General features: G+C 53.6%; 1 protein-coding gene and 1 long non-coding RNA gene across 7 annotated transcripts in view; one reads left to right on the plus strand and one right to left on the minus strand.

Moving 5' to 3' along the window:
- Nucleotides 1–14,604, minus strand: part of LOC140689548 (uncharacterized) — a 56,205-nt gene extending 41,601 nt beyond the window's left edge. Inside the window, exon 1 of the long non-coding RNA XR_012064595.1 lies at nucleotides 14,488–14,604. This is a non-coding gene — a long non-coding RNA (uncharacterized lncRNA). The remainder of the gene's footprint in view (nucleotides 1–14,487) is intronic.
- Nucleotides 14,605–21,128: 6,524 nt separating this feature from the next.
- Nucleotides 21,129–23,516, plus strand: part of ERICH1 (glutamate rich 1) — a 47,565-nt gene continuing 45,177 nt past the window's right edge. For 4 of the 6 annotated variants that reach the window (XM_072950580.1, XM_072950579.1, XM_031691346.2 and 1 more), the window contains exon 1: nucleotides 21,129–21,255. In XM_072950580.1, the coding sequence (XP_072806681.1) occupies nucleotides 21,234–21,255 (22 nt within the window). In that variant the 5' untranslated portion in view covers nucleotides 21,129–21,233. The remainder of the gene's footprint in view (nucleotides 21,256–23,516) is intronic. The other 2 variants (XM_072950582.1, XM_072950581.1) reach the window with 2 other exon arrangements.

Genomic DNA, 23,516 nt, shown 5'->3' on the forward strand with positions numbered 1-23,516 from the left:
ACCTGAGGGCCTGGTGGTGCCTCTGTGCCGCTCGGGCCTGCCCCTTGGCTCATCCTGATGCCCCGCAGCCCGTCCTGGGCCTGGGGGGCTCCCCAGCACCCTGATGAGCCCTGTCCACCCTCCCGAGCCGCCTCTGCCCCCGGCTCTGGCCAGAGTCAGTACTTCTGCAGAGCGGGCCTCACAGCAGAGTCAAGGCTGTGAGCACAAAACACTTTCAGCAACACGACTGCTGCATATTTTCTTCATATTCATCTCCCCCGCAGACGCTCGTCCAGCCCTCTGTTCCTCAGTTATCTACTAAGATACACGTATACCGAGCACAGCCTGGGAGTTTACAAGAAGCACATCGTATGAAGGAATAACTCACTCACTCATCACTAATGAATACTGAATTAACGTCCTCTTCTTTATCCACCAGATACGCAGAACATGATTAGCAACTGTCGAAATTCAGTCAAAATTTTCCAGATTATTACAAACCACTGGGGTGATTTACCAGATGATTAAAAATCTGTGTTCTGGTGAGGACAGTGGGCACCCCCTTCATCCCCTCTGTGGCTGCAGACATCCAAGCACTGATTATTCATTCCTTTCTGAGGAAACGGGGGACACCAATGCAATCCTTGTTTCCAACCAAAGTTCACTCCCCACCCCAAAGGCGTCGCATCCGGGAGAGATGGCACGGGCGGAAACCCACACCCAGAGTCTCGGAGCTCACGGGTCACCCCCCTACTGAATGCGCGTGTCCCTGACTTTCCAACAAGGGGTCCGTCCCTCCGCGTAGGGCCCAGGGCGGCCAGTCAGCGCTCAGTCCAAGGATCACTGCTCAGTAAAATCTGGAAGATGAGCTGCACTGGATGTGATGCGACACACACACCCCACCCGGCAGGGCAGCTGTGAGCCCAGAGGTGGACCCTCCCCCAGAGGCCGTGGAGCTGGCTCAGAAACGCCCGAGGGACAAACCACCTGCACGGGACGCCCTCACATGCCCCCAGGACCATGTCCTCCAGCAGGAGGAGGGATGGCAGCCCCCCAGCAGCTTGAACCTCCGTGAGGAGGGCTGGAGCCAGGCAGGCAGGGTGGGCACAGCTCGCAACGGGGAGCGGGGGCATGCCCGGCTGTTTCTCTGACTCTCGGGATCTCGGATCCCCACTCCTCAGCTGCACAGGTCCCAAAACACATCCAGCTTTCTCTGCACAGACTGTTAATACCTCCAGGAAAGTCATGACTATGTAGCTCATTTTATCACCTTGGGTCATCTCAGAGGACACATGAGCGGGTTTTAAAGGCAGTCAAAGCTGATACACTCCTCGTACCTACAACACCCGCTTGAAGGACAAAGAGCCCAGGGAGCTCCTGGGCCGGTGAGCCGACCCTCCTTCTGGTTATTTCTTCTCTCTTCATTCTCTTTCTGGGCCTCCCTTTCTCCCCAGGCATCTCCCACGTCCCTGGGGAGGCCTCGCAGGGAACTTCTCACTCCCGCCAAGCTGTCCGCAATTCCCACAGACATTTGGTGGCACCTGTGATCTTATAGAAACTTTGATTCTTCTGCCCTAGGAGGAAAAGTCGAGTGAGCATACTTGTGACTAAACAGCCTTCATTCTTCCCAGCGACTGAGTCCTGGTTTCCTAACAGATGAAGCTGAATTATAAACAAACTGTGGCCACATTAGTCCAGAAATAACACTAAAGAAAAATGACACTCCTAACTCGGCCCAGTATCGATGTTTCTCTGATGTACGTGTGTTGAGTTCAGGTTCCGATAGGTGGAGCAAAGATTCGGCCAAAGTAAACACGGTCCTTAATCCCCTGGACCACGGGCCAGAGCCACGCGCTGCTCCCAGCCTGGGTCTCGTTGGCGGCCTCACTTCCCAGGCCTCTGCTCTCATGTTTGCAAGAGAGAGAGGATAACATTCGACCCAAATAAGTCAAGTTAAAAGACTCTCTTTTCTTGTAATCTGTGTAGTTGTTCGAGGTGGGGGTTCAGGAGAAAACAACAGTAGAGTGACCGAAGGGTTTGCCACGTTTCTAAAAACAGGGACTGGAAAGCAGGCTAAGCGGGAGTCGACTTAAAAGGACCAAGGACTAAGACCCTTGCGAGGGAGACCGTCCTGGGGGACTGAGCAGGCACGCCTTCTGCAGGGGCAGTGACACGGGCTACCAGCTAGGGGACCAGCCGGCCCTGCCTCACCCACCGTGGGTCCACAGTGAGGACCCAGCAGTAAACCCCATGCCCGCCCGACCCCACAGGGCCCACGGCAAGCAGGGGCCGGGACAGGCCTCTGAAGGACCAGTGCCTCCTGGCCACCATCCGCAGCCTCTGTTTACAAGCTCAGGAGAACCAGGCCTCCTCCTTCCGGTGGTGCCCACAAGCACACCACCAGCAACCTGACTGGAGGTGCTGCCCTGAGCCAGCCTGCACCTCCTCATCCCCACGCCCTGGACCCAGAGTGCTCTCCAGGTGCGGCCAACGCCAGGCCCCATGCAGACCTGAAGCTCAGGGTCCCACCCTGCCCCTCTGCTCATCCTGTGTCCACCGTTAGGGACCCAGGAGGCCCAGGATCGTGTCTCATGCCCCAGCAGCACATGACCTGCTGCATTCAAGCTTGTTCCCGAAGGATGAGGATGCGATGAGTGAAGTGCAGAGGGTGCCCCCTCACTGCCTGCCTGAGCACGAACATGGGGGTCCTGCCCTCCTCCCCTGCACCCTTCCTCCTCCACCTCCACCTCCACCCACTCCCCTCCTCCAGCCCTACCCCACCCCCACTCCACCTCCTCCTCCTCCTCTCCTTCCTCCTCCTCCTCCTCCACCTTCTCCTCCTGCTTCACCTCCTCCTCCCCTGCACCGCTTCTCCACCCCCACCCCTCCTCCTCCACCTCCTCCTCCTCTCCTTCCTCCTCCTCCACCTTCTCCTCCTTCTCCTCCTGCTTCAACTCCTCCTCCCCTGCACCCCTCCTCCATTCCCACCCCTCTTCCTCCACCCCCACCCCTCTTCTTCCACCCCCACCCTTCCTCCTCCACCTCCACCTCCACCCACTCCCCTCCTCCAGCCCTACCCCTACTCCCACTCTACCTCCTCCTCCTCCTCTCCTTCCTCCTCCTCCTCCACCTTCTCCTCCTGCTTCACCTCCTCCTCCCCTGCACCCCTCCTCCACCCCCACCCCTCCTCCTCCACTTCCTCCTCCTCTCCTTCCTCCTCCTCCACCTTCTCCTCTTCCTCCTCCTGCTTCACCTCCTCCTCCCCTGCACCCCTCCTCCACCCCCACCCCTCCTCCACCCCCACCCCTCCTTCCACCTCCACCCTTCCTCCTCCACCCCCACCCCTCCTTCCACCCCCACCCCTCCTTCCACCCTCACCCTTCCTCCTCCACCTCCTCCTCCACTTGGCAGAAGTTGGGACAGCTGGCTAAGCAAACATAGGATTCACCCAAGCACCATGCCACAAAAATCAAGGGATGATCCTCCCCTGGGCTGACAGAGCACGACTTCTTTAAGAAAAAATAATAATAATGATAAGCTTGGAAAAGACGTCAGAGGAAGCAGAGATCCAGCACTCACTGTAAGGATGAAGAAAGGAAGGAAAGCCAGGAACAGCCTCACGTCTGCTCACCTCACGGCTCATCTTGTTCAATGTCTTCAGAAGAGCAGACAACAAGGACTAGTCGAAGGAGCAGGCGGCGGCAGACTTAGAGTCAAAGAGAGGAGGGGACAGTCCTCACCCGTCCCAGGGCCGCGGCCGACCACCACGTCCCAAGGCGACAGGCATGGCCCTTCTCCGTGAGGCGGTAAGAGCGCGGGGATGGTGACACCTGTTTGTCGACAGGACAGGGACAAGGAGCCTCCAGCCCTCGGCGCTCACCTTCCCAAAGGGAAACAGCGCGACCTGGAGACGGGTGTTTCGGAAAAGAGCTATTTTCGGACTGGACATTTTTCAGACACTAAATTTAGCCAGATTCAACCCTTTTTAAAAATGCTGTCCATTAAGCCTCTGAAACAGGAAATCTACATTTCATCACAAAGTTGGAACACAGGGTTCTCTGGTCAGGAGGGGCCACGGGCCTGGGGCAGAATGGCCACCACAGGTGCTGGGAAGACGGAGACGCAAACGGCTCCAGACGCCTCAAAATCCGACACGGAAAATGTGTGGTCAGTAATTATTTTTAAAATAACAACCCATCTGAAAAGTTAAAAAAAAGTGATGTTTTATTTATTAATGAAAAAGAATATGAAGATGAATATGTGTGTATATATATGATGACTGGGACACCAGATACTGACACATTGTAATTGAATGAACTTCAATTTTAAAAAAAGCGATGTTTTAATTTGCCTTTTTGTCACCATTCATTAGTAGCCTCATTCTCAAATGCTTACGGACCCCTGTACTAACTTCCTGTTCGCGCCTCCACCCATCTTCATGCACGCGTGACAAACCTTTGCACACACAGGATTCAGCCCGGTTTCCAGGATGAGGACACGTGTGCTCCACGCTCACCATGCAGCTCCGCTTGGTGGAGTGGCACAGACGCACGTCCACCAGCTCTCACAGGCTCTACTGACCGTTTCCCTTGGCACTTTTACTCGGTTCCTTCACTGCTCTTACAAAGCGCTGCCTGTGCCACAGCCAGCTGCCCCTTCCCTAGGCCCTGGAGAGGGGGCAGCAAAACGAGCCTTGCGTCCAGTGCTGGTGGGGGGCTCTGGGCTCAAAGCCGTCCATCAGCAGTTTCCAGTTCCTGGAATGTCCATACCCTCTGCACGTGGGTGTCGCCACGCAAGTCCCTGGAATCCACAAGCGTGACCTTCTTTGGGAAAGAGTGTTTGCAGGTGTGATTAAGTTGAGAACCTCGACACAAAGAGAAAGCCCTGGATTACTTTCCAGTGACAAGTGTCCTTACAAGAGGGAGACTCGGGATGGACAGGAAGGGGGAGACAGACGCAGAGGAGACGGCCACGGAGACGGTGGCAGAGAGTGACGGAGTGATGCGGCCACAAGTCAGGAGACCCACGCTGGGCGCCGGAAGCTGGAAGAGGCGGGAAGGACCCCCTCCTGGACCCTCCGGAGGGAGCGCGGCTCCAGGGAGCCTCGACTCCAGACTTCTCTCCTTTTCTGCTGTTCTGCATTTCTCTTGTTTGAAGCCACCGAGTCTGTCGTAGCTTGTTGCGGCAGCCCTAACAGATACATTCATTATTCCGGTAATTCTGTTTCTAGGAAGTTACTACAGAAAAATTGCCTAGATTTTCAGGACACATCAAAAAAGATATTAATCACAGATTACAGGCCAAAACTTTTCGTAGGCAACTTTAATGTGGAGCAATAGGGGAAGGCTGGAACACTACACTTCAATTAAAATCAAATAGTCAAAGAGTGTTTTGAACACTTGGGCAAATTCTCAGAAAAGAATATAAGGTAAAAAAAAAAAAGTACAGTTCCCAATTTGGGTTTAAAAAAATAGGAAGAGTAAGACAGGGAAGAAGCACACCAGACACAAATGGTAATTATTTCTAGGTCATGTGCCGTTCCCTGGGGCCACAGAACAAGACTGGGTAGGTCTGCCTGGCCCAGTGCCACCCCCACCCAGGTGCCCTGCACACCTCGGGAGTAAGGCAGCAGCCTGCAAGGCCGGGACGGAGCGCGGAGAGGCTGCCACAGAACCTGCCATGGGGCTCCGACCTTCCCTCAGGCCAGAGGCTGGTGCAGGTCCTGCCGGCGGACTCCGTGGATTCTGGGTGCTAGCATTAGCTGGAGTTTCTGGGACTTACGAGCAGAGAACCCTGACGGACAGAATGAGGTCCATCGGATGACGACCACGTGCTGGACGGGCAAAGGGGGACTCGCGACACTGGGCCTAGGGGTCATCAGGAGGTGTCTCTCTGTCCTATTCGCTTTACAGTATCTTTGAAATCTTTACCGGAAGGATGCATAAAGTTTCCTTTAAGACATTAAATTACAGAAGTGTTTCATGCGCTAGGCAACTGATAAACCTAGAACAGCTGCGTACTAGACACTGCTGGTGGACAGCCAAACGGCCGCCCCCGCCTGGTTCCCAGGGTGAGGCGGCTTGGCCCCCGGGCTCGGCCTCTTCTGCGTGGCCTCAGGGCACCAGGCGCAGGGCAGCCCGAAGGTGGCTTACGATTAGTCTAAACCCCAGCAGGGGTCCCATCCCTCCTGCTGTACCTGGTCAGGCATTACAGGACAGCAGGTAAGCACTTCTGAAGAGCTTGCACGTGAGGTGTCTTCACTCCAAAAATGAAACCAGGAAGGTGTCACAGGATCAGCCGATCACAAACCCCTCTGCTTCTTGCCCCCCTCCCTTGAGGCCTTGAGGCCAGTGTGCACAGAACAGAGGCCAAGGGAGTTGGAGCATGGCCCCCAGCTCGCCCCCCTCTGAGTTGGATGAGGGTGGCAGCGGCAAAGCCACAAGGCAGGAAGAGCCTGTTACAGAAGGACCACCTGGGGGACCAAGAAAACCTCCCTGACTTGACCTGAGCTCCAGGACAACCTGTGCCCCGTTTCCACACACATGCTCCAGAGGATCTTGGATATGGCAGCTCAGGGACATCAGGGAGGGACAAGTCCCCCAGTTCTGCTGGCTCTGTCACACCTGAGAGTGACAGCCTTGAGTGGCGACGTCCCTCTGCAACGTGGGGGGTCCAGCCACCACAGCAAAGGCCGCAGAGCAGGAAGGCGAGGAGAATCCAGGTCCTCGCACATTCTGCCCCAGCCTCGCTACGGGCTAACAGACAGTCCTGCTTAAGCCACTTTGTGCGGGACTTCCTGTGACCTGAGGCCAAACACATTCTGACACAAATAGGAAAAAAGGAAAAAGAAACCAAAACCACTGCCAGGCTCCAGATAAGGAGTGTTGCTACTTTGATCGTGCCCACTCACTCAGCAAGCACTGCACCTGGGTCCCCAGGCCAGCACCCGCCCTGACCCAGACACACCACACTGCAGCGAGGGGCCCTGGGGGCAGATCCAGTCAGCTCGGCCGGACCCCACGCAAGACTGACCCTCCTCCTAATTTGTCCCCACTTCCGACGGGCTGGCCCCCCAGGGCTGGTGCCGAGAACAAGCCAGTGCACATACCACACTCCATAGGGCACTTGGCACAGAGTGAGAGCTCAGGAAATGCCCATCACATCAGCAGACGTGGGGACCAGACACTCACACGTGAGTAAATCGTGTGATACACTATCCGGCAACCAGGGGGTAGGGAGGTCAGGGAGTGATGGAGTCCACTTACTGAGGAAGTGCCGAGTGGGGAGTGACCCTCGATGTCCGGGGAGCACATGCGGCCAGCAAGGTCCGTGCAAAGGCCCTGACACCTGGCCTCCCAGGTGGCAGCTCAGGGAACGGCCCAGAGGGAGCCCCTGGGGGTGCCTGGGTGGTGGAGACTGCTCTGAAAGAGGCCCCGCCCCCCTCCCCGCCCAGCAAGGAGCAGATGCCACTGGGTGAGCAGCCCCCTCCCTCCCTGGCCGCTGGGGGTCCTTCCAGACTTCCCTCTGCTCCACGTACAGCAGCTTCAGGGACAGGGGAGCACGCTGTGTGTCCTGTTTTACAACCTGCTTCCTCCACTTAATATAATAGGAACAGCTTTCTGTAGCATTAAAGATTGAACTTTAATGGATGTGCATCTTTTTACAAAGTGCTGTGTCATAATGAATTGATCCAGTCTCCGGTTATTGCTAGCTTCCAATGTTTTACTATGAAACAAAGCTGGAGTGAACACCTGTTTAGCTGATTTCCTATAAAGTCATGATTATTTCCTTAGGATACGTTCCCAGAAGTGGAACTGCTGGGACTAGTTACATGCAAAAGAAGATTGGTTTTTTAAAAAACTGAGTGCCCGCCGTGACTCTTAATAAAATATCATTAGAGAAACTAGCAAGTGGATGAACTGAAGACGTAGACGTGCTGTTCGGCTGCTCCAAAGAGTCGTGGACCCACCTTTCACAGCAAGAATGACCGCAGAAGTAACCTAGACAACTACGCTGTAGACTCAGGAATGCGGCACAGCAGCCACAGAGGAAGTCTGAAGGGACATCGTTCAACTATTTATGAAAATCTCTATGTTATCTGTAACACAGATTCTATATTGGTTTTTAACAGAATCAGAAAATATACTCAGAAATTTGTTCAGAAACTCAAAATATTACAAAGAACACAAGAAATGGAAATTATTTTTAAAGAGCCCAGAGTTTCATAAAACAGGCAAATCCATTGATGTGCTCGTAAGGTCTCCTATCTCAGTGAGACTCACACAAGCCAGAGAAGCAAGAGGAAAGGCATGTTGCTGAGGGACCTCTGGAGGGCGCGAAGGGTCAGCTGGTTGGGGACTTGCTTATTCACTCAAATACTACCTCACCTAGTGATAGGATCTAAAACACTCTGGTGGAAGTGGGAAGGTCGCCGAGTGTGTTTGGTTCCCCGTTTCTCCAGGCACGAGTGGGAGCAGGATTTCCCCAGGAGTGTCCTTGAGAGGCACAAAGGACCCCCGGGGTGACCGGGCTGCAGCATCCATTCTCACGCCACAGGGGATGCACCCTTCAACCAGGTCTGGGAGGGTAAACATGGGGAAAATGTAGAAAAGATAAACGGTGACGAGTGAGCAAGAGCACAGGGTCCCGAGGCTGCCAGTCCGAGTCAGGGCACAGGGACAGACAAGGAGGAGTCTTTCCCCCCCGGCAGGGTGGCAGCGACCAGCAGGGAGACAGCGGAGGTCAGTGTGGGACATGGCTCTTCCCTGGCTCACGGTTCCTTCACAGCCATGGACGGCGAGGGAGACCCAGCTATGACACAACCAGGCGCCCTCCTTCCAGCTGTCCTTCTGGAAGGGGAGACAGCCAGGCAAGGGCTCGCTGCAGGTAGGCCCCAGCGCAGGTGCTCAGGGACAGGCACCGCCCTCCCGAGGGGGCGGGGGCGGGGACCGGGAGGAAGCAGCAGGGGTGGGGGACAACAGGCACACTCAGGACAAGAGCCCTCATCTCCGGCTGAGACACGTCGCTGGGCACCTCCCTGAGAGCACTGTGGGAAATAAGAAGGACACAAGACCAAGAAACCCGAGTTGTCCACCGGACACACACAGACACTAGACGGGAGGAGACGGGGGAGAGCCAGAGCCCAAAGACTGGCTCCTGAACCCCCAGGTTCCCATCTGGTCCCGCAGAGAACCCGGAAATACGAGAAACAGGCCGTTACACCCTCTCATGGGCTGTCTATGCAGGTTTCACTTTTGGTTTCCTTCCACGTCTGCTGTAAGATACAACCAAGAAAAACACTCTGTATTTGTACAACTGACGTGTGTTCATGTAAAGGAGCTCCTTCACACTGAGTCTGCCATGAAAGCATCCTTCACAGCTCAGCACCAGGGATAACCCTGTCCTTGCTGAAAGACGAGCGGTCAGTGTCCCCCGTCTGGGAATCAGAGAGGGCTTGTGTTTCATGGTCTTATTGACTTGCTTGCCAGGAAACTCGGACTCAAAGTTGAGGTCAAAGGATTAGGGTAACCCTTGGGGTCACCCTATTCCTTTGCTCTGATCGTCCATTTCTCTTCTATTAAAATTTCTGCCTTTGTCCTTTTGTGGTTAAGTTGAGCCAAAATACGTTTTGGAAAGAGGTGGCAAAACATACATAAATAAGTAAAAGAAGACTAGAAATAACAGATACCCAAGTTTCATGGGGAGTCAGAGAGTGGCTTGATTACGTCCAATGCAGCACGGCTCAAACTGGGCCCCGATTTTATTTCTTCATGATCAAAATGATGACACATACTGATTATTTACCAGGTATTCTGCTCTGCCTTACGTCACCAGTTAAGGTAGTTAAGTTAAGCACTAGTGCATTAATATTCCATCTGTCCCTCATTCAGTGAAGAGGGGACGAGAACACATGAGGGCAAACAGACCGCCAGGGTCCCTCAGCCACCCAGGCCTGCCACCTCCAGAACTGTCGCTCCTGCCCACTACCTACGCGGCCAGTATAAAAGCTTCTGGGCGGCATCGTGCAAAAATCTTAGGAGAAATGTCCATGAAGCATAAGATAATCATTTTACGCTGTCTGGCTTAGCATACATCCTCCATGGGCTCCAGGAGATCGTTTCAATACTTTTTTCTTTTGTGCAGAGTATAGCACATGCTCTAAAGACAACGACCACTGATATTCACAAAGTGACTTAAAAAAATTTTGCTACAACCAGCGCGGGCTGGTTGCGAATGTTTATTCCATTTTAGCAAAAATTAATTTTAGTTTTTCTTTTCTCCCTGTGGAAACAAACAGAAAGGCATACCAGACAGAAATGTCACCTGAGGATGGACAAATGTCACCCCACAACGAGAGATCTAAAGAGGAAAGTTGGGGAAACAAAAGCCCTTACGTCCCACGCGGTGGTCGGACAGAAACCACCCCAGAGAGGGATTTCTTCATAGACAGAACCGACAACAGAGAGGAAATGAGAATGTCCGGCCCAGCTTTACATCCGCGACATTGCAGGACCAGTGTCTCCGTGTAGGCCCTGCTGCCCACCCACGGCCAGGCCCTGCTGTCCTGGGCACTGGTTTCCTTTCCAGACAGGCCACCCGCCCCAGCCCCAGAGGCTGTGCAGTGATGGCCTTACATCCTTCGGATTTACTTCCTAAACCTTCCTCTCCTCAAAGACAGGTGCCATTCTCAGCTCCAAAGAAACGCCGTGTTCCCCACCTACTCCTGGGAGAGGGGTGGGGTCCTGACTTCCTGACCCACCTCCAGGCAGAGGGTGGGCCCATCACAGCCAGGCCCTCTAAGTGGGCCAGGCCGGCTCTCCACAGAAGTCACCCTGCCGCTGTCCTGGGAAGCCAGGCGGCACAGACCACGGAAGCTGTCCTAATCGGACTGGTGAGCTCAACTCCTTGGAGACCCTCCAAGGAAGACGGAGCCTTCAGGAACAAGCATGGTCCACCCCAGCATGGAAAACCGTCAGCGCCGAATCCGGAGACGCGTTCCCTGAGTCACCCAACTGAAGCCCCTCGTGGGAATTGTGGGAACAGCCAGAAACGGGTGTCCCCCCGATGGGGGACTGAGAGTGAGGGACCCCTCGAGGGGCTGCCTGACCGACGCTCTTATCACAGGGGAGGCCAGCGCACACCCCACGCAGATAAAGGCAGAGCCGGCTCTGCACGTGGACGCCCTCTCGCCTTTCCCAGGAGAGCAACTCCGACTCAAACCTGCTGCTTGTCGCTGCTGCTAAGCCCTGGAAGGGACACCTGCAGTAAACGTAACCACCCTTCTAACAGCAGGTGCAGGAGTTAAAAAGAGTCTGCACCCCTGCACCCCCACCCATCTCCCGTAGCTCAGCCCGGCCCAGGGCTCAGGTCCCAGAAATGAGACTGCACGTCACGAACAAGCATGAAACCACCAGACCAGGCTTTGGGGAGGAAGACAACAACCCCGACTTGAAAAGCTGGCGACCCGCTGGGATAAAAACAACTTACAAGTCAACCTGTGGTTGATCAGAGTGATTTTTAACTACAGAGAATGCTTTGCCTGCTAACTTCCTGTTTGGTGGCCCAAAATTCTTTTATAACCAACATGCTGGCAATGCTTTAAATACGACTTCCATCTGGCCAAAATGATGAATCATAGTTATTTTTATTGTATCCAGTGAATGACCATGGCATATCCATTCCAAGGATCAATAAATAATACATTTAATTAATGTTTCCCTTTAAAAATCTATGATCAATGTGTATATCATTCAACTCCTTGAGTAACTGAGAAACCATGAAGTTTTTCCTCAGATATAAAAGGATTACAGCATTTCTCCAATTCCACCATGCAGGCACATGATGGGAGACACTCTGTTAAAGACATAGGTAACAAATCCTCTAACAATCTTTAAAATATTAGAATTTGGTTTCAGAATTGGTTGGATTCTGGGTGTGACTCAAGTTTTGCAAAGTGCTTTTTTGCTTTTAATATTTAATTTTCACCAGTTTCAAAAATGAAGTAGACAAAAATAAGAGAAGCAATAGATTGCCCCAGGAAGACATTTACATCGCCGGGAGAAGTCATGCAAAGTAATCTGAACTGCATAAAAATAAACACTTTGTTATTAATTCATTTACAACACAAGAAACCTAAGGCTCACGAAAACATTACTAAATAAATGTTTATTTCTGTCTCCAGCAGCACCACTTAGGACAGCTACACTGTAAGTGCAAAGCTCTCTGGAAGGAAAGGGAGTAAACGATTAACGGCACTGAAAGCTGACTTAGGCGTCGTATTTCAGAAAACATCTTTGTGGTGAGAAATCTCTAATTACGTCATCACTTTGTGTGACTTGAAGAAGAATTCATTGTGCTCTTGAAGCTAACCCTGTAAATTAAAGTGTAATCTGCAGATCACTGGGGTAAGAAATGAGTGAGGGAAGGTCACAAGGGGGCAGGAGGGGCTCACAGACACAAAGCAGCCCCCCTTGATAGGTGAGCACAGAGAGTAAAGCCCACACCCGTGGGACTCCTGACCTGGGACGGACTCGAGGTGTTGGTGGAAAGGGGCAGTGTGCTCCAGGATGAGAGTGTTTCGTACCAGTGTTCAGTAGGTCCACAGCGCTCCCAGCCCAGGTGTGCCTGGGCAGAGCGCTCCCCACAGCCTGCTGGTCATGTTGCCAGATGTGGGGTATAAAATATTCCAAGTCATTCCCTTCCAAGCCATGAGAAAGTCACACCATCTAAAGGGAAATGGTACACACACTCTACAATTACTATCAGAGCCAAATCTGTGAGTCACCCAGCCGCCTGCACAAGACAATTTGGCTACTGGAAAATCCTGATTAATGACATTTTTTTAAACAGCAGAGTAACAACTTGACCTGCCAAAAATTACCATTTTTTCATCATTTCACCACGTTTTGCCTATTATCTTTTGCAGAAGCTATAAAGGAGGTAAAATGAAAACGGTGTTTTTCACGTACATTAACCTGAAATCCAAATGCTGTTCTTTCCACGGTGTGGGGGAGGGGAGAGGGTTCTGTGGTGTCCGCTTTGAGGGAGTGTAAGAATCCCCTTGCATGAGGCTCCTGGGCTCCCTCAGCCATGCTGAGATGCTGCGGGGTTTTCTAATAACTAATACAATTAATTCACATCTGCAAATAAGAGTCGTCTTGAAGTCACAGATTACCAGGCCTGGGAGTTCCAATCAGACACACTGTCCATCAGGACACACCAGCTGGTTACTGTGAGCAAAGCCCCGAGACCCCCGGGGCTGAGGCCCCTCAGGAAAGTCCTTGTCTGAAGTCCTCCTCCAATGGCAGGAAAAGCAGGTGCGCTCTAATTTCTGGCTCCAAAACCGCCCACAGCCCGCTCTGGCAGAACTAATCACAGGAAGGAATTGCTGCCGATTGCTTTATTTTTGATCAATACGAGCCACTCGCACCGGTAAGTCCCGAATTCCGAATCCGGAGCCCGGCAGAGTCGCCATTCATGGGGACAGCGACACGCAGGCGGCCGGACCACGTTCCAGAGGAGAGCGAGCGCCGGGGAGCCGCTCCGAGTTTCCGATGCAGTTCGCCCCCCGAGCTGGTTCTCCTGCTCTCCCCCGCAAACCCGCGGCCCGGGGGCTCTGCGCCCTGCCGCCCCCTCTCCACCCCCGACTCTTTTCCCAGCCCCCGCCGGTCCCGGGCACTCCGCGTCTCTCCGCGCAGCACGCGCGACCGGTGGGGGGGGCAGGAGCCAGGCACCCACCTGGCCCGCGCAGGCGGCTACCATGCCTGCCGCCCCCACCCCTCGCCACGCAGGCTGTAATAATTACATCTTCGTTATTTCTCCTGCTATCGTTAGCGAGTGAGCTCAGAACGGCAACAGCCGCTGCCGGGGGAGGCTTGGTTACAGAATCCGAAGCCGGGTAGCGCCTCGCTTAGCAACCGCCCCTAAAAAGCCCCCGCGCTCTGCTCCCACTTGGAGAGCCCGCGGCCACCCTCCCGGTGCACTCCGCCAGCCCCCTGGTCGCCACGGACGCCGCGCCCCGGCACAAGTGACCCCTCCCGCTTCCCAGCCACGCGCCCCGTGCCCTCCGCGCCCCTGAAGCACAGCCCGGGCTGCCGGCGCCTTCCATCCATTCCCAGGGGCAGTCGGAATCCACGCCCGCGCTGGGCCGGGGGAGGGGGTGCAGTTTGCGCCGCCCCCATCTCCTCACTGTGCCTAGCCGGAGCCCCGCGCGCAGCTCCTCCCCGGCCCGCGCCCCCTCCCGGGTCTCCGCAGGTCTCCCAGCTTGCCAGGCTGAGAGGAGAATGTCACCCCTCCGCGACGCCCCGCTCGTCGCCCGCTCCCGCACCCACAGGAGCCCCGGCTGCGAGGACCCCGCGCAAGGCTGCCCCGGGGTCCCCGCCCCCAACACAGCCGCCCTCGCGCGGCCTCAGCTGTCCGTCCCGCCGCGCAGCCCTCGCCCCCCAACCCCCGACGGCTCTCACGCCCGGCGCCCGGTCCCCACGCGGCTCTGGCCCCAGCGGCTCGCACCTTCCTCAGCGCAGACATCCTCGGGCGCTCCAGTTTAGCAGGTGCCGGGCGACATGGCCCGTCTGCCCGTCAGTCCGCCAGCCCGTAGGTCCCCGCCGCTGCCGCCGCTCCGACCCGCTCGATCCCGGTGCACTGTCGGGCCTCACGGCTGGCGCCTGCGCACTGGGCGCCCAGGGAGGCACCGGCGCACGGGGGGGCGGCCGGCGCGCAGCGGCATCTGGAGAGGGGCCGGGCTCGCGCCTGGGGGAGCGCCAGGCCTCAGAGCCGCGACCCTGGCGGGCCCCTTACCCCTGGCCGCCCGGCGCACTCGGCGCGCCTGGCCCGGGGAGCGCGCGCACCGCCCGGCCGGCCAACTGTTGCGCGGGGAATGGCGGGTCACGCGGGAACAGCGGGAGGCATGTGGCGCCCGAGCAGCCCCCGGGGGCAGCAGCCTCACCGTTGCGCGCGGAGCAGGTGCTCACAGCGCTAGGAAGTCAGCCGGCGAGTCCGACACACAAGCCAACACCTGGCACAGCGCAGCCGGCTCGGGATGGGAAGGAGTGACAGGCGGGCACATCGTGCGAGGGATTCGTAGACGGGGTAAAGTCCTGTCCACACCCGGGATGCTCACGTGGCAGCGAGGACGCGGAGAGAGGTGTATTTTCCATGTTGGCAAGGGTATCGCTGGGCTATATCCCTCCTGCTACCGGCGGGTGCCTAGACTGAGCCTCCACCTTTTCACGCCCGCACTTCCCTGTAGACGAATGTGCCACGGTGTCTTCGTAGGGAAGAAGGGTCACCATGGTGTCCCCAGGCCCAGGCACAGCGTCTCTTCCGCGGGCCATTGGGTCTGGCCGCCTTCACGCATTGGCTCCCAGCAGCGCATAGACCACATAAGCCCAGAGATGAGGAAGGAGAGTTGGTTCAGTAAAAGTTGTGTTCACAGCGTGCAGCGAACTGGAAAATTTAGCGACCTTGGCCGTATTTTGATGGACTGGGATTAAATTCATGGGAATGCCCTACCAAGATGGTACTGCTGGGGGAAGGAAAGTTACCGTGGCCTACTGTGAGGCCTCTGCGCTGGTAACCAAAGACCAGCTGGCTTCATTCCTGCGCATCTTTGTGTGTTTCCTGACCTTGGACCAGTCCAGGAGCCCTGGTTTCAGTAAATCTGTAAAACAGAGCTCCCCACGTCTCTAACTGGGCTGTTGTGAAGTTTAAGTGAGATAGAAGACCTGAAAGCGGCTAGAATAAGGGAAAATACCAAAATGAAAGTTTATAGGGAAATGGGCAGGGATTAGAACAGGAAAAGAGAATCAGGAAGCCAAAAATATTTGGACTGACACAAACCAATCTTTTCCAGAAATTTCAAGATCTTTAAACAAGAGCCCTGTCTCCATAATATTTCTTCTTATAATTTATCACTCATATTAATCAACTGCAATTTATTTTCAGAGCAGAGTTCAAAGTGCTGAGGGAGTGAATACAAGATGAACCCACAATCGACATTTCTCCTTAATGTTTATCTTCCAATTTGCCTCTTCTGTCAGAAACCAATGAGTTGTGTGCACCAAACCTCAACCAAAAGTCTAGATTCTGGATCAATTTTTTAACTTTAAAATGTAGTTTTCCTTTACTTTCCTCCTCTCCATACTTGTCTCCATCCTTTCATCTTTTAAAAATCCATTTATTTATTCATTCGTGCAACAACAACAACAACAAAAATAAGAAGAATGTACTGAGTGCCCATCATGCCTATCAGTATGTGAGCAAAACAGAGAAGCAGCCTCTGGCCCCTGGAGCTTCCCTTCTGGAGAGAGAATCATTTCTTAAAGTAACGCAGTAATACAGAATTACAAATTCTAATTACTTTTCTGAAGAAAAGTATAGGGTGTTACTGAATGTTAAGAGAGCAACCATACAGCTTTGGGATCAGGGAAGAAGCCTTTGAGGAAATCTTTTTCTTCCTCTGGGTTCTCCCACAAGCAGGTCCTGAGACATGGATTTGGGTGCAGGTTTATTTGGGAGCTTGACCCAGGAGACAGAGAGGAAGCAGGAAGAGTGAGACAGGGAGGGAGGAAAAGTTAATAGGATGTCCCATCACGCTGGCCACCCCTGAGGACAACAGGACCTTGGTCTGGCTGGGGATCCCCAAAGCCACCGTGAGGAACGTACCTCAAAACTGCCTGCATGACCATTGGTAGGCTGGATGTTTTCCCTTCCAACTTTCATCTGCCAGTGGCTGCCTGTTGCTCCCTCTCCCCAGGTTCCTCTGGCTAAGTCCTACAGCTTCAGAGAAGGCTGTGAGGCTGACCAGCAAGGCTGGAGGTGCCTGCAGGCGAGGGCAAGGTTCTCCACAGCAGAACTAGCGTGAATTCTGAAGGCTGCTTCTGCCAGATTCCTGGAGAAGAAACGGGGTTCAAGCAAGAACAGAGTGGGGCAGGGAAAGGGTTTGGGCAGAAGGAAGAGCAGGCCTGCGGCCCCAGGGGGATGGGAAGATTTTGTGCTCTCAACAGTCAGAGTAACCAGAACAAAGTGATCGAGAGAGAATAGCATGAACCTGTCTAGATAGCGAGTCAGGGTGTTTGGAGGACATTTTAAAGACTCTGCATTGTATCCCACCTACAGTGAAACTTGACACAGGGTTTTTAGCAGGGAAATAGACTCTTCTACATGGACAATCATGTCACTTGCAGACAAAGTGTTATTTCTCCCTTCCCAATCTGTATACCTTTTATTTCCTTTTTCATACCTCATTGCATTAGCTAGGAGTTCCAATACAACGTTGAAAACTGGTGACAGGGTCATCCTTGCCCTGTCCCTAATGGTGAGGGAGAGGCATCTAGTTTCTCACTACTAAGTATGATGTTAGCTGTGGGGTTTCTCCAGGTGTTCTTTACCAAGTTGGGGAAGTTCCCCTCTCTTCCTAGTTTGGTTAGAGTTTTATCATGAGCTTTGGATTTTGTTGGATTTTGTCAAATGCTTTTTCTGCATATACTGGTACGGTCATGTGACTTTTTTTTCCCCTTTAGCTTGTAAAAGTGATGGATTACATTCATTGATTTTTTTGAATGGCAATAAGAGTTTTTCAAGTTTTTTGGCTGCTTTGAGGAGAAGAGATGGAGGTGGGGTGGGAGTGAGGAAACAAGAGTGGAATTGGGGAGATCAATTTAAAAATGCCTGGATAAATCCTACTGAGAGATGGTGAAGACATGAACTAGACAGTGGAAGTAAGAAATGTTGCAGGAAAAATACACTTGGTGTGATTTCTCCAATGGTCATGGGGGAAGGGAGATGGAGGAAAGGATGCCAGTGAATCCCAGGTCTGGCTCTGCAGCTGGATAGATGGTGCTCCTGGAAGACCATGACTCATACATGGAGACTGACAAGCATGCACCAGGACTGGTGACACAAGGGTCTGTGACATTAGCAAAAGCACTGACAATGGAGGAGGATGGAGAAGACAGGTGGGCAACAGAGTCAGCTGAAGATGACAAAGTGGAGACTGACTCTGTCATTAGCTCTTTCAAGAAGTTTGGGGATGAAAGAGTTTAAATGAACAGGCAGGGCTGGGGGAAAAGAGATGGTTTCTGGGAAGCTCTTGTTGTAAGGTGAGAAAGTCTAGAGCTGGCGTGACTGCTGTTGGGAATTTAAAGTAAAGAACAAAGTCAAGATATGATCTAATCAAGGACATTATTCCAGCCTGCACTCCCTTGTTCCTGCACCATCCATTTTGTTAAATAGACTTGATTTTTTAGAGCAGTTTTAGATTCACAGCAAAAGAAGGGGAAGTACAGAGATTTCCTATATGCCTCCGGCCCCACACATGCACAGCCTCCCCTATTATCATCATCCCCTCAGATGGTCCATTTGTTTTAATTGATGAACCCATGTTGACACGTCACCATCACCCAAAGTCCATAGTTTACTTTGGGGTTCATTCAGTATTGTACATTCTACGGGTTTGGCCAGAAGGATAATGATGTGTATCCACCATTGTGTTGTCATACAGAGTAGCTTCACTGCCCTATGAATTCTGTGTTCTCCACCGAGTCCACCCTCCCTCCCATCCCACCATGACCACCATTGATCTTGTTACTGTCTCCATAGTTTTGCCTTTTCCAGAGGGTCCTAGAGTTGGAATCATACGGTGTACAGCATTTCAGATTGGCTTCTTTCACTTAGTAATATGCATTCAAGATTTCTCCATATCTTTTTAATGGCTTGAAGGCTCATTATTTTTACCTGAATATTATTCCTTGTCTGGATGCACCATGGTTTATTTATCATTCACCTGCTGAAGGACATCCTTGGTTGCTTCCAAGTTTTGGCAATTGTGTATAAAGCTGCTATAAACATCTGTGTGCAAGACTTAGTGTGGACTTAAGTTTTTGTCTCATTTGGGTAAATACCAAGGAATGTGGTTGCTGGATCGTAGAATAAGAGTATGTTTAGTTTTGAAAGAAACCACCAAACTGACTTCCAAAGCGTCTGCAGCATTCTGCACCCCCAGCAGCAGTGATGAGAGTTCCTGTTGCTCCACATCCTCACCAATCACATACTGGTGTGTCAGTGTCCGAATTTTGGCAGTTCTCATAAGTGTGTAGTGGTATTTCTGTTTTTTCAATTTGCAATTCCTGATGACATATGATGTGGAGCAACCTTTCATGTGCTTATTTTCCATTTGTATATCTTCTTCGGTGAGGTGTCTGTTAAGGTCTTTGGCCCATTTTTAAATTGCGTCATTTGTGTTCTATTACTTATTTTCAGTTTCAACTTGATGTGGTATGTGTGGTATGTGTGGTGTGTGTTGTTTTCTAAAAAACTCTCTTTTGATTATATGTGTGTATGTTTGCTGTTTGCATGTTCTGTCCTTAGGAACCCTCCAGCTACTGCCCCATCTTGGGTCCAGTAGGGAGAGGTCTGCACCCAGTATCTTCCATTTCTCTTCTTCAGTTCTCTCTACTGAGTTCCCATCAAGCTTTTGCCTCTACCACTTCAAAAAAAACTACTGTCATCAGGGTCACTAATAACCTGCACTTGATGAATTCACTTATCTGTGATGGGCCCTCATTTTAACCCCTCAACATCATTTCAGACCAGTGACCACTAGACTTGGCTTCAGGATGGCTCCCTGTCCTTCCCGCCCCCTCCCCACCAACTCCCCTCATGTGCCATAGCAGAGGCCTCCTCATTCCCCACCTTCTGGCCCCTCTCAGCTGTCCTTGGACCACTTCTCTGCCAGCACTCCCTCTTAGGGCTTTAAATGCACCTACATGCAGACAAACCCAGCCGTCTATCTGGATCCTGGGCCTTTCTCCTAATCTCTAAAATCATCTTCAACTGCCCGACGCCCACATTTACATGTCTAAGGAGCGCCTCAGCCTTAACATGTCCTGCACAGCACACCCTCAGCGATGCCCACCCCTCCAGAGGTTTCTCTCTCCTCAATGCAGCTCCAGTCTTCCAGCTTCCAGACCAAAACCTGGAGCCCTTCCACTCTTCTCTTCTGCCACAGTCACACTCAGAAAACCTCTTTTGCTTTGTCTTCACGTAGATCCAAATCTGATCCCTCTTCTCACAGCCTCGACCGCCGCCACCCTGGTGCGGGCCACCGACGTCCTTCTCACTGCGAGGGACCCCAGCTGGCCCCCTGCTTCCTCGACCAAACCTGCTCTCAGCTCAGCGCCTCAGGCAACTTCTTCAAGATGTCAGATAATTTCACTCCTCTGCTCGAAGTGAGCTGTAATTCTCCACCTGGCTCTCTGAAAAATGGGAGGCTGGTACCATCTCCACTATGCGACCTTGCCCAGCTCTGCAGCCGCTTTCCTGTCTGATGGCCTCTGTCACTCTCCCCACTCCCTGTGCTGCTTCAGGCCTTCGCGGTCCCTCTGCTTTGAGAGCTGTTTGCCTGGACATCACCAAGCCTTGCGCAGACGACCTTCCTGGAAGCCTTCCTGACCCCGTCTCCCCACTCTGAAACCTCTTCCCTGCTCTCTTCTCCATGTGACATGCTTTCTACCTGACCTAAGACTTCAGTCTCCGCTCACCAGCCCTTCGTGGAGGTGCCCCAGCTTCCACGGCAGTGTCCGATAGACAGACTCTCAGGAAACGTGTTCTCCAAGAGATGAATCAAAGAGGGTTGCGCAGTAAACCAAAGTCCCAGAGGAGGTGAAATGCTTGGAGGGGAGCACAGGGAAGAAATCCACCTGCGGGTGGAAGGAGTCAGTGCTACGCCGGTCCGCGGTCAGGGGGCGGCGGTGTTCCTGGTGGCAGTCTCGGGATCGCTTCTTCCAAGCTTCCTCTCTGCTTGGAGTCCCAGGTTCTGTGGCGCTGGCCGGGTGGGCAATCAGCGGACCCTCCCACTGCTCCCACCCCAGCTTACCGCTGGGACCCAGGGTGACAACTCCGCCCCCGGCTGACCCCCTTGCAATGACCCCCTAACCTCTGACCCTCCTCCCGCTCCCTCTCGTTGACCCCGCCCCTTGACCCCTCCGCGGCCGGGGTCAGCTCACCAGGGTTTACTCTCTTCTCTCTGAGCATGCTCGGAGCACACAGGCCCGCGGGCCACGCCCACACCATAAGAGCCAATCCTCAGACTATGCACAGCTGATTGGCAGCCAGTGGTAGAGGCCCTGGATCCGGATTGGGTCGGCTTGCTGTTGTGGGCAGGCCTACAGGGGCGGAACCCGGAAGTTCCGAAGTGCCGCTCTGGCCGAGGCTGGGGTTGCTGGTGTCGTCGGGGTCGCCGGGGTCCTGAGGCCGGCATGGCGTCGATGCGGAGGCAGGGTAGGCGGGGGACTGGAGGCGGTGGGGGATGGGGTCCCAGGGCTGAGGGGGACGGGGCTGTGGATGACGGTGGCTGTGGGGGATAGGGGTTGTGGGGGGATGGGGGCTGTGGGGGACGGGGGCTGTGGGGGACCCGGGGCTTTGGGGGACGGGGGTTGTGGGGGACCCGGGGCTGTGGGGGGACGTGGGCTGTGGAGGACGGGGGGCTGTGGAGGACGGGAGCTGTGGGGAACCCGGGGCTGTGGGGGACGGGGGTTGTGGGGGACGTGGGCTGTGGAGGACGGGGGGCTGTGGAGGACGGGAGCTGTGGGGAACCCGGGGCTGTGGGGGACGGGGGTTGTGGGGGGACCCGGGGCTGTGGGAGACGGGGGGTTGTGGGGGACCCGGGGCTGTAGGGGGACGGGGGCTGTGGGGGACGGGGGCTGTGGGGGACTCGGGGCTGTGGGAGGATGGAAGCTGTAGGGGACCCGGGGCTGTGGGGGGACGGGGGCTGTGGAGGACGGGGGGCTGTGGATGACGGGGGCTGTGGGGGATCCGGGGCTGTGAGGGACAGGGGCTTTGGGGGTATGGGGGCTGTGGGGGAACAGGGGCTGTGAGGGACACGGGGCTGTGAGAGTCAGGGGCTGTGGTGGGTGGACACTGCCTGCCCAGGCCCCAGGTTCTGGCTCGGGACCAAGATTCCAGCCCAGCTGCCGCAGGGACCCCAGACCTGGATGGGAAGGTGGCTCCCAGTATCTCTGGGACCTGCAGGCCCAGCCCCGGGTGTCCAGGAGTCTCTGGGTGTCCAGGGGCCACAAGGCCAACAGGGCACAAGGGTTCCCTTTTCTCCACATCCTCTCCAGCACTGGTTATTTCTTGTCTTTTTGATAATGGCCGTTCTGACAGGTGGGAGGTGACATCTCATTGTGGTTTGATATGCATTTCCCTGATTATTGATTTGAGCATCTTTTTATGTATCTCTTGGCCGCCTGTAAGTCTTTGGGGGGAATATCTGTTCAGTTCTTCTGCCCATTTTTCATTCAGATTGGTTTTTTTTGCTATTGAATTGTATAGGTTCTTTATACATTTTGGATATTAGCCCCTTACCAGATATAACATGTGCAAATATTTTCTCCCCTTCAGTAGGTTACCTTTTCATTTTGTTGGTGGTTTCCTTGACTGTACAGAAGCTTTTTAGTTTGATGTGTTCCCTCTTGTTTATTTTTGCTGTTGTTGTCTTTGCTTTTGGTGTCAAATCCAAAAAATCATCACTAGGACCCATGTCAAGGAGCTTTTCCCCTGTGTTTTTTCCTAGGAGTTTTACGGTTTCAGGTAAAGGTGGAGGTTTTAGGTTTGTTTCTCATGGTACTTGAATTAGTTCGGGCAGTGATGATTTTTTTCCCTCTCTACATTTAAAACAGATGATTGTGTTTTTGCCCCTTTAAAGGAAAAGCACGATGGCAGCTATAATTAATAAGCTTTTGCTTAAAATAAGAATAGAAACTGATTTCTCAGTAAGGCAGAACATGGAGAAAAGGAAGTATGGTTCCCACTCTGTGTCTTCCTTTGTGGAAAAACGCGCCAGGCTTCCCCTACTGCTCCGAGTCCCAGGAGTTCGAACTACACGGTCAGCTTTAAAGAACAGATCATCTCATAGATTAAAATGATGAAATTCCCTAACAGTCCAATGTTAGACTCCCAAGATGAGCATTGCAATATTGTCATGAGTTCCCAGCCCTCTCTTGTACACCCCCGCTGGCAGCAGGGCTGACCAGCTCTGCAGACGACTGTGCGGGTCCTGGGACCAGGCCTGCTCGTGGCTGTCACAGCGTGGCCTCCTGATGACTCCTCCCTGCGCTTGGCTGGGGCTCTGCTCCGCCTGCCTGGGCGCCGTCCTTGTTGGCGGTGCTCCTCTCCGTGCCCGTCTCTCCTTTCTTTGGTTGTTGGTGACCGGCTCTGATAACAGCTCACCTGAGCTCACTGGGCTCCTTATTCAGCTCCTCACTGTTCCATCCTGAAGCCACGTGACAGAACTGTCAAGTTAGGGTTGGGCTGTTTCAGAACTTTGTGGTGAAAGGATAGGTTAATAATTCTTGGCAGTGTATGTTGTAAGTGGAAAACACTGTGAGTTTTATGCATCCTCTTCGCTGGATCCGGATAGCGCTTGTGCTGGGAGAACACTTCAGCGCTGAGAACACTTGGTGGGGGGATTTAGCTGGAGAAGATTCGAGCACTTGTAACGTGTGGAAGTGTGATCCCTGAGCCGTGTTCCGTCTTCCACG

The sequence above is a fragment of the Vicugna pacos genome, chromosome 26, assembly GCF_048564905.1.
Source record: "Vicugna pacos chromosome 26, VicPac4, whole genome shotgun sequence".
In the NCBI taxonomy this organism is placed as follows: domain Eukaryota; kingdom Metazoa; phylum Chordata; class Mammalia; order Artiodactyla; family Camelidae; genus Vicugna; species Vicugna pacos.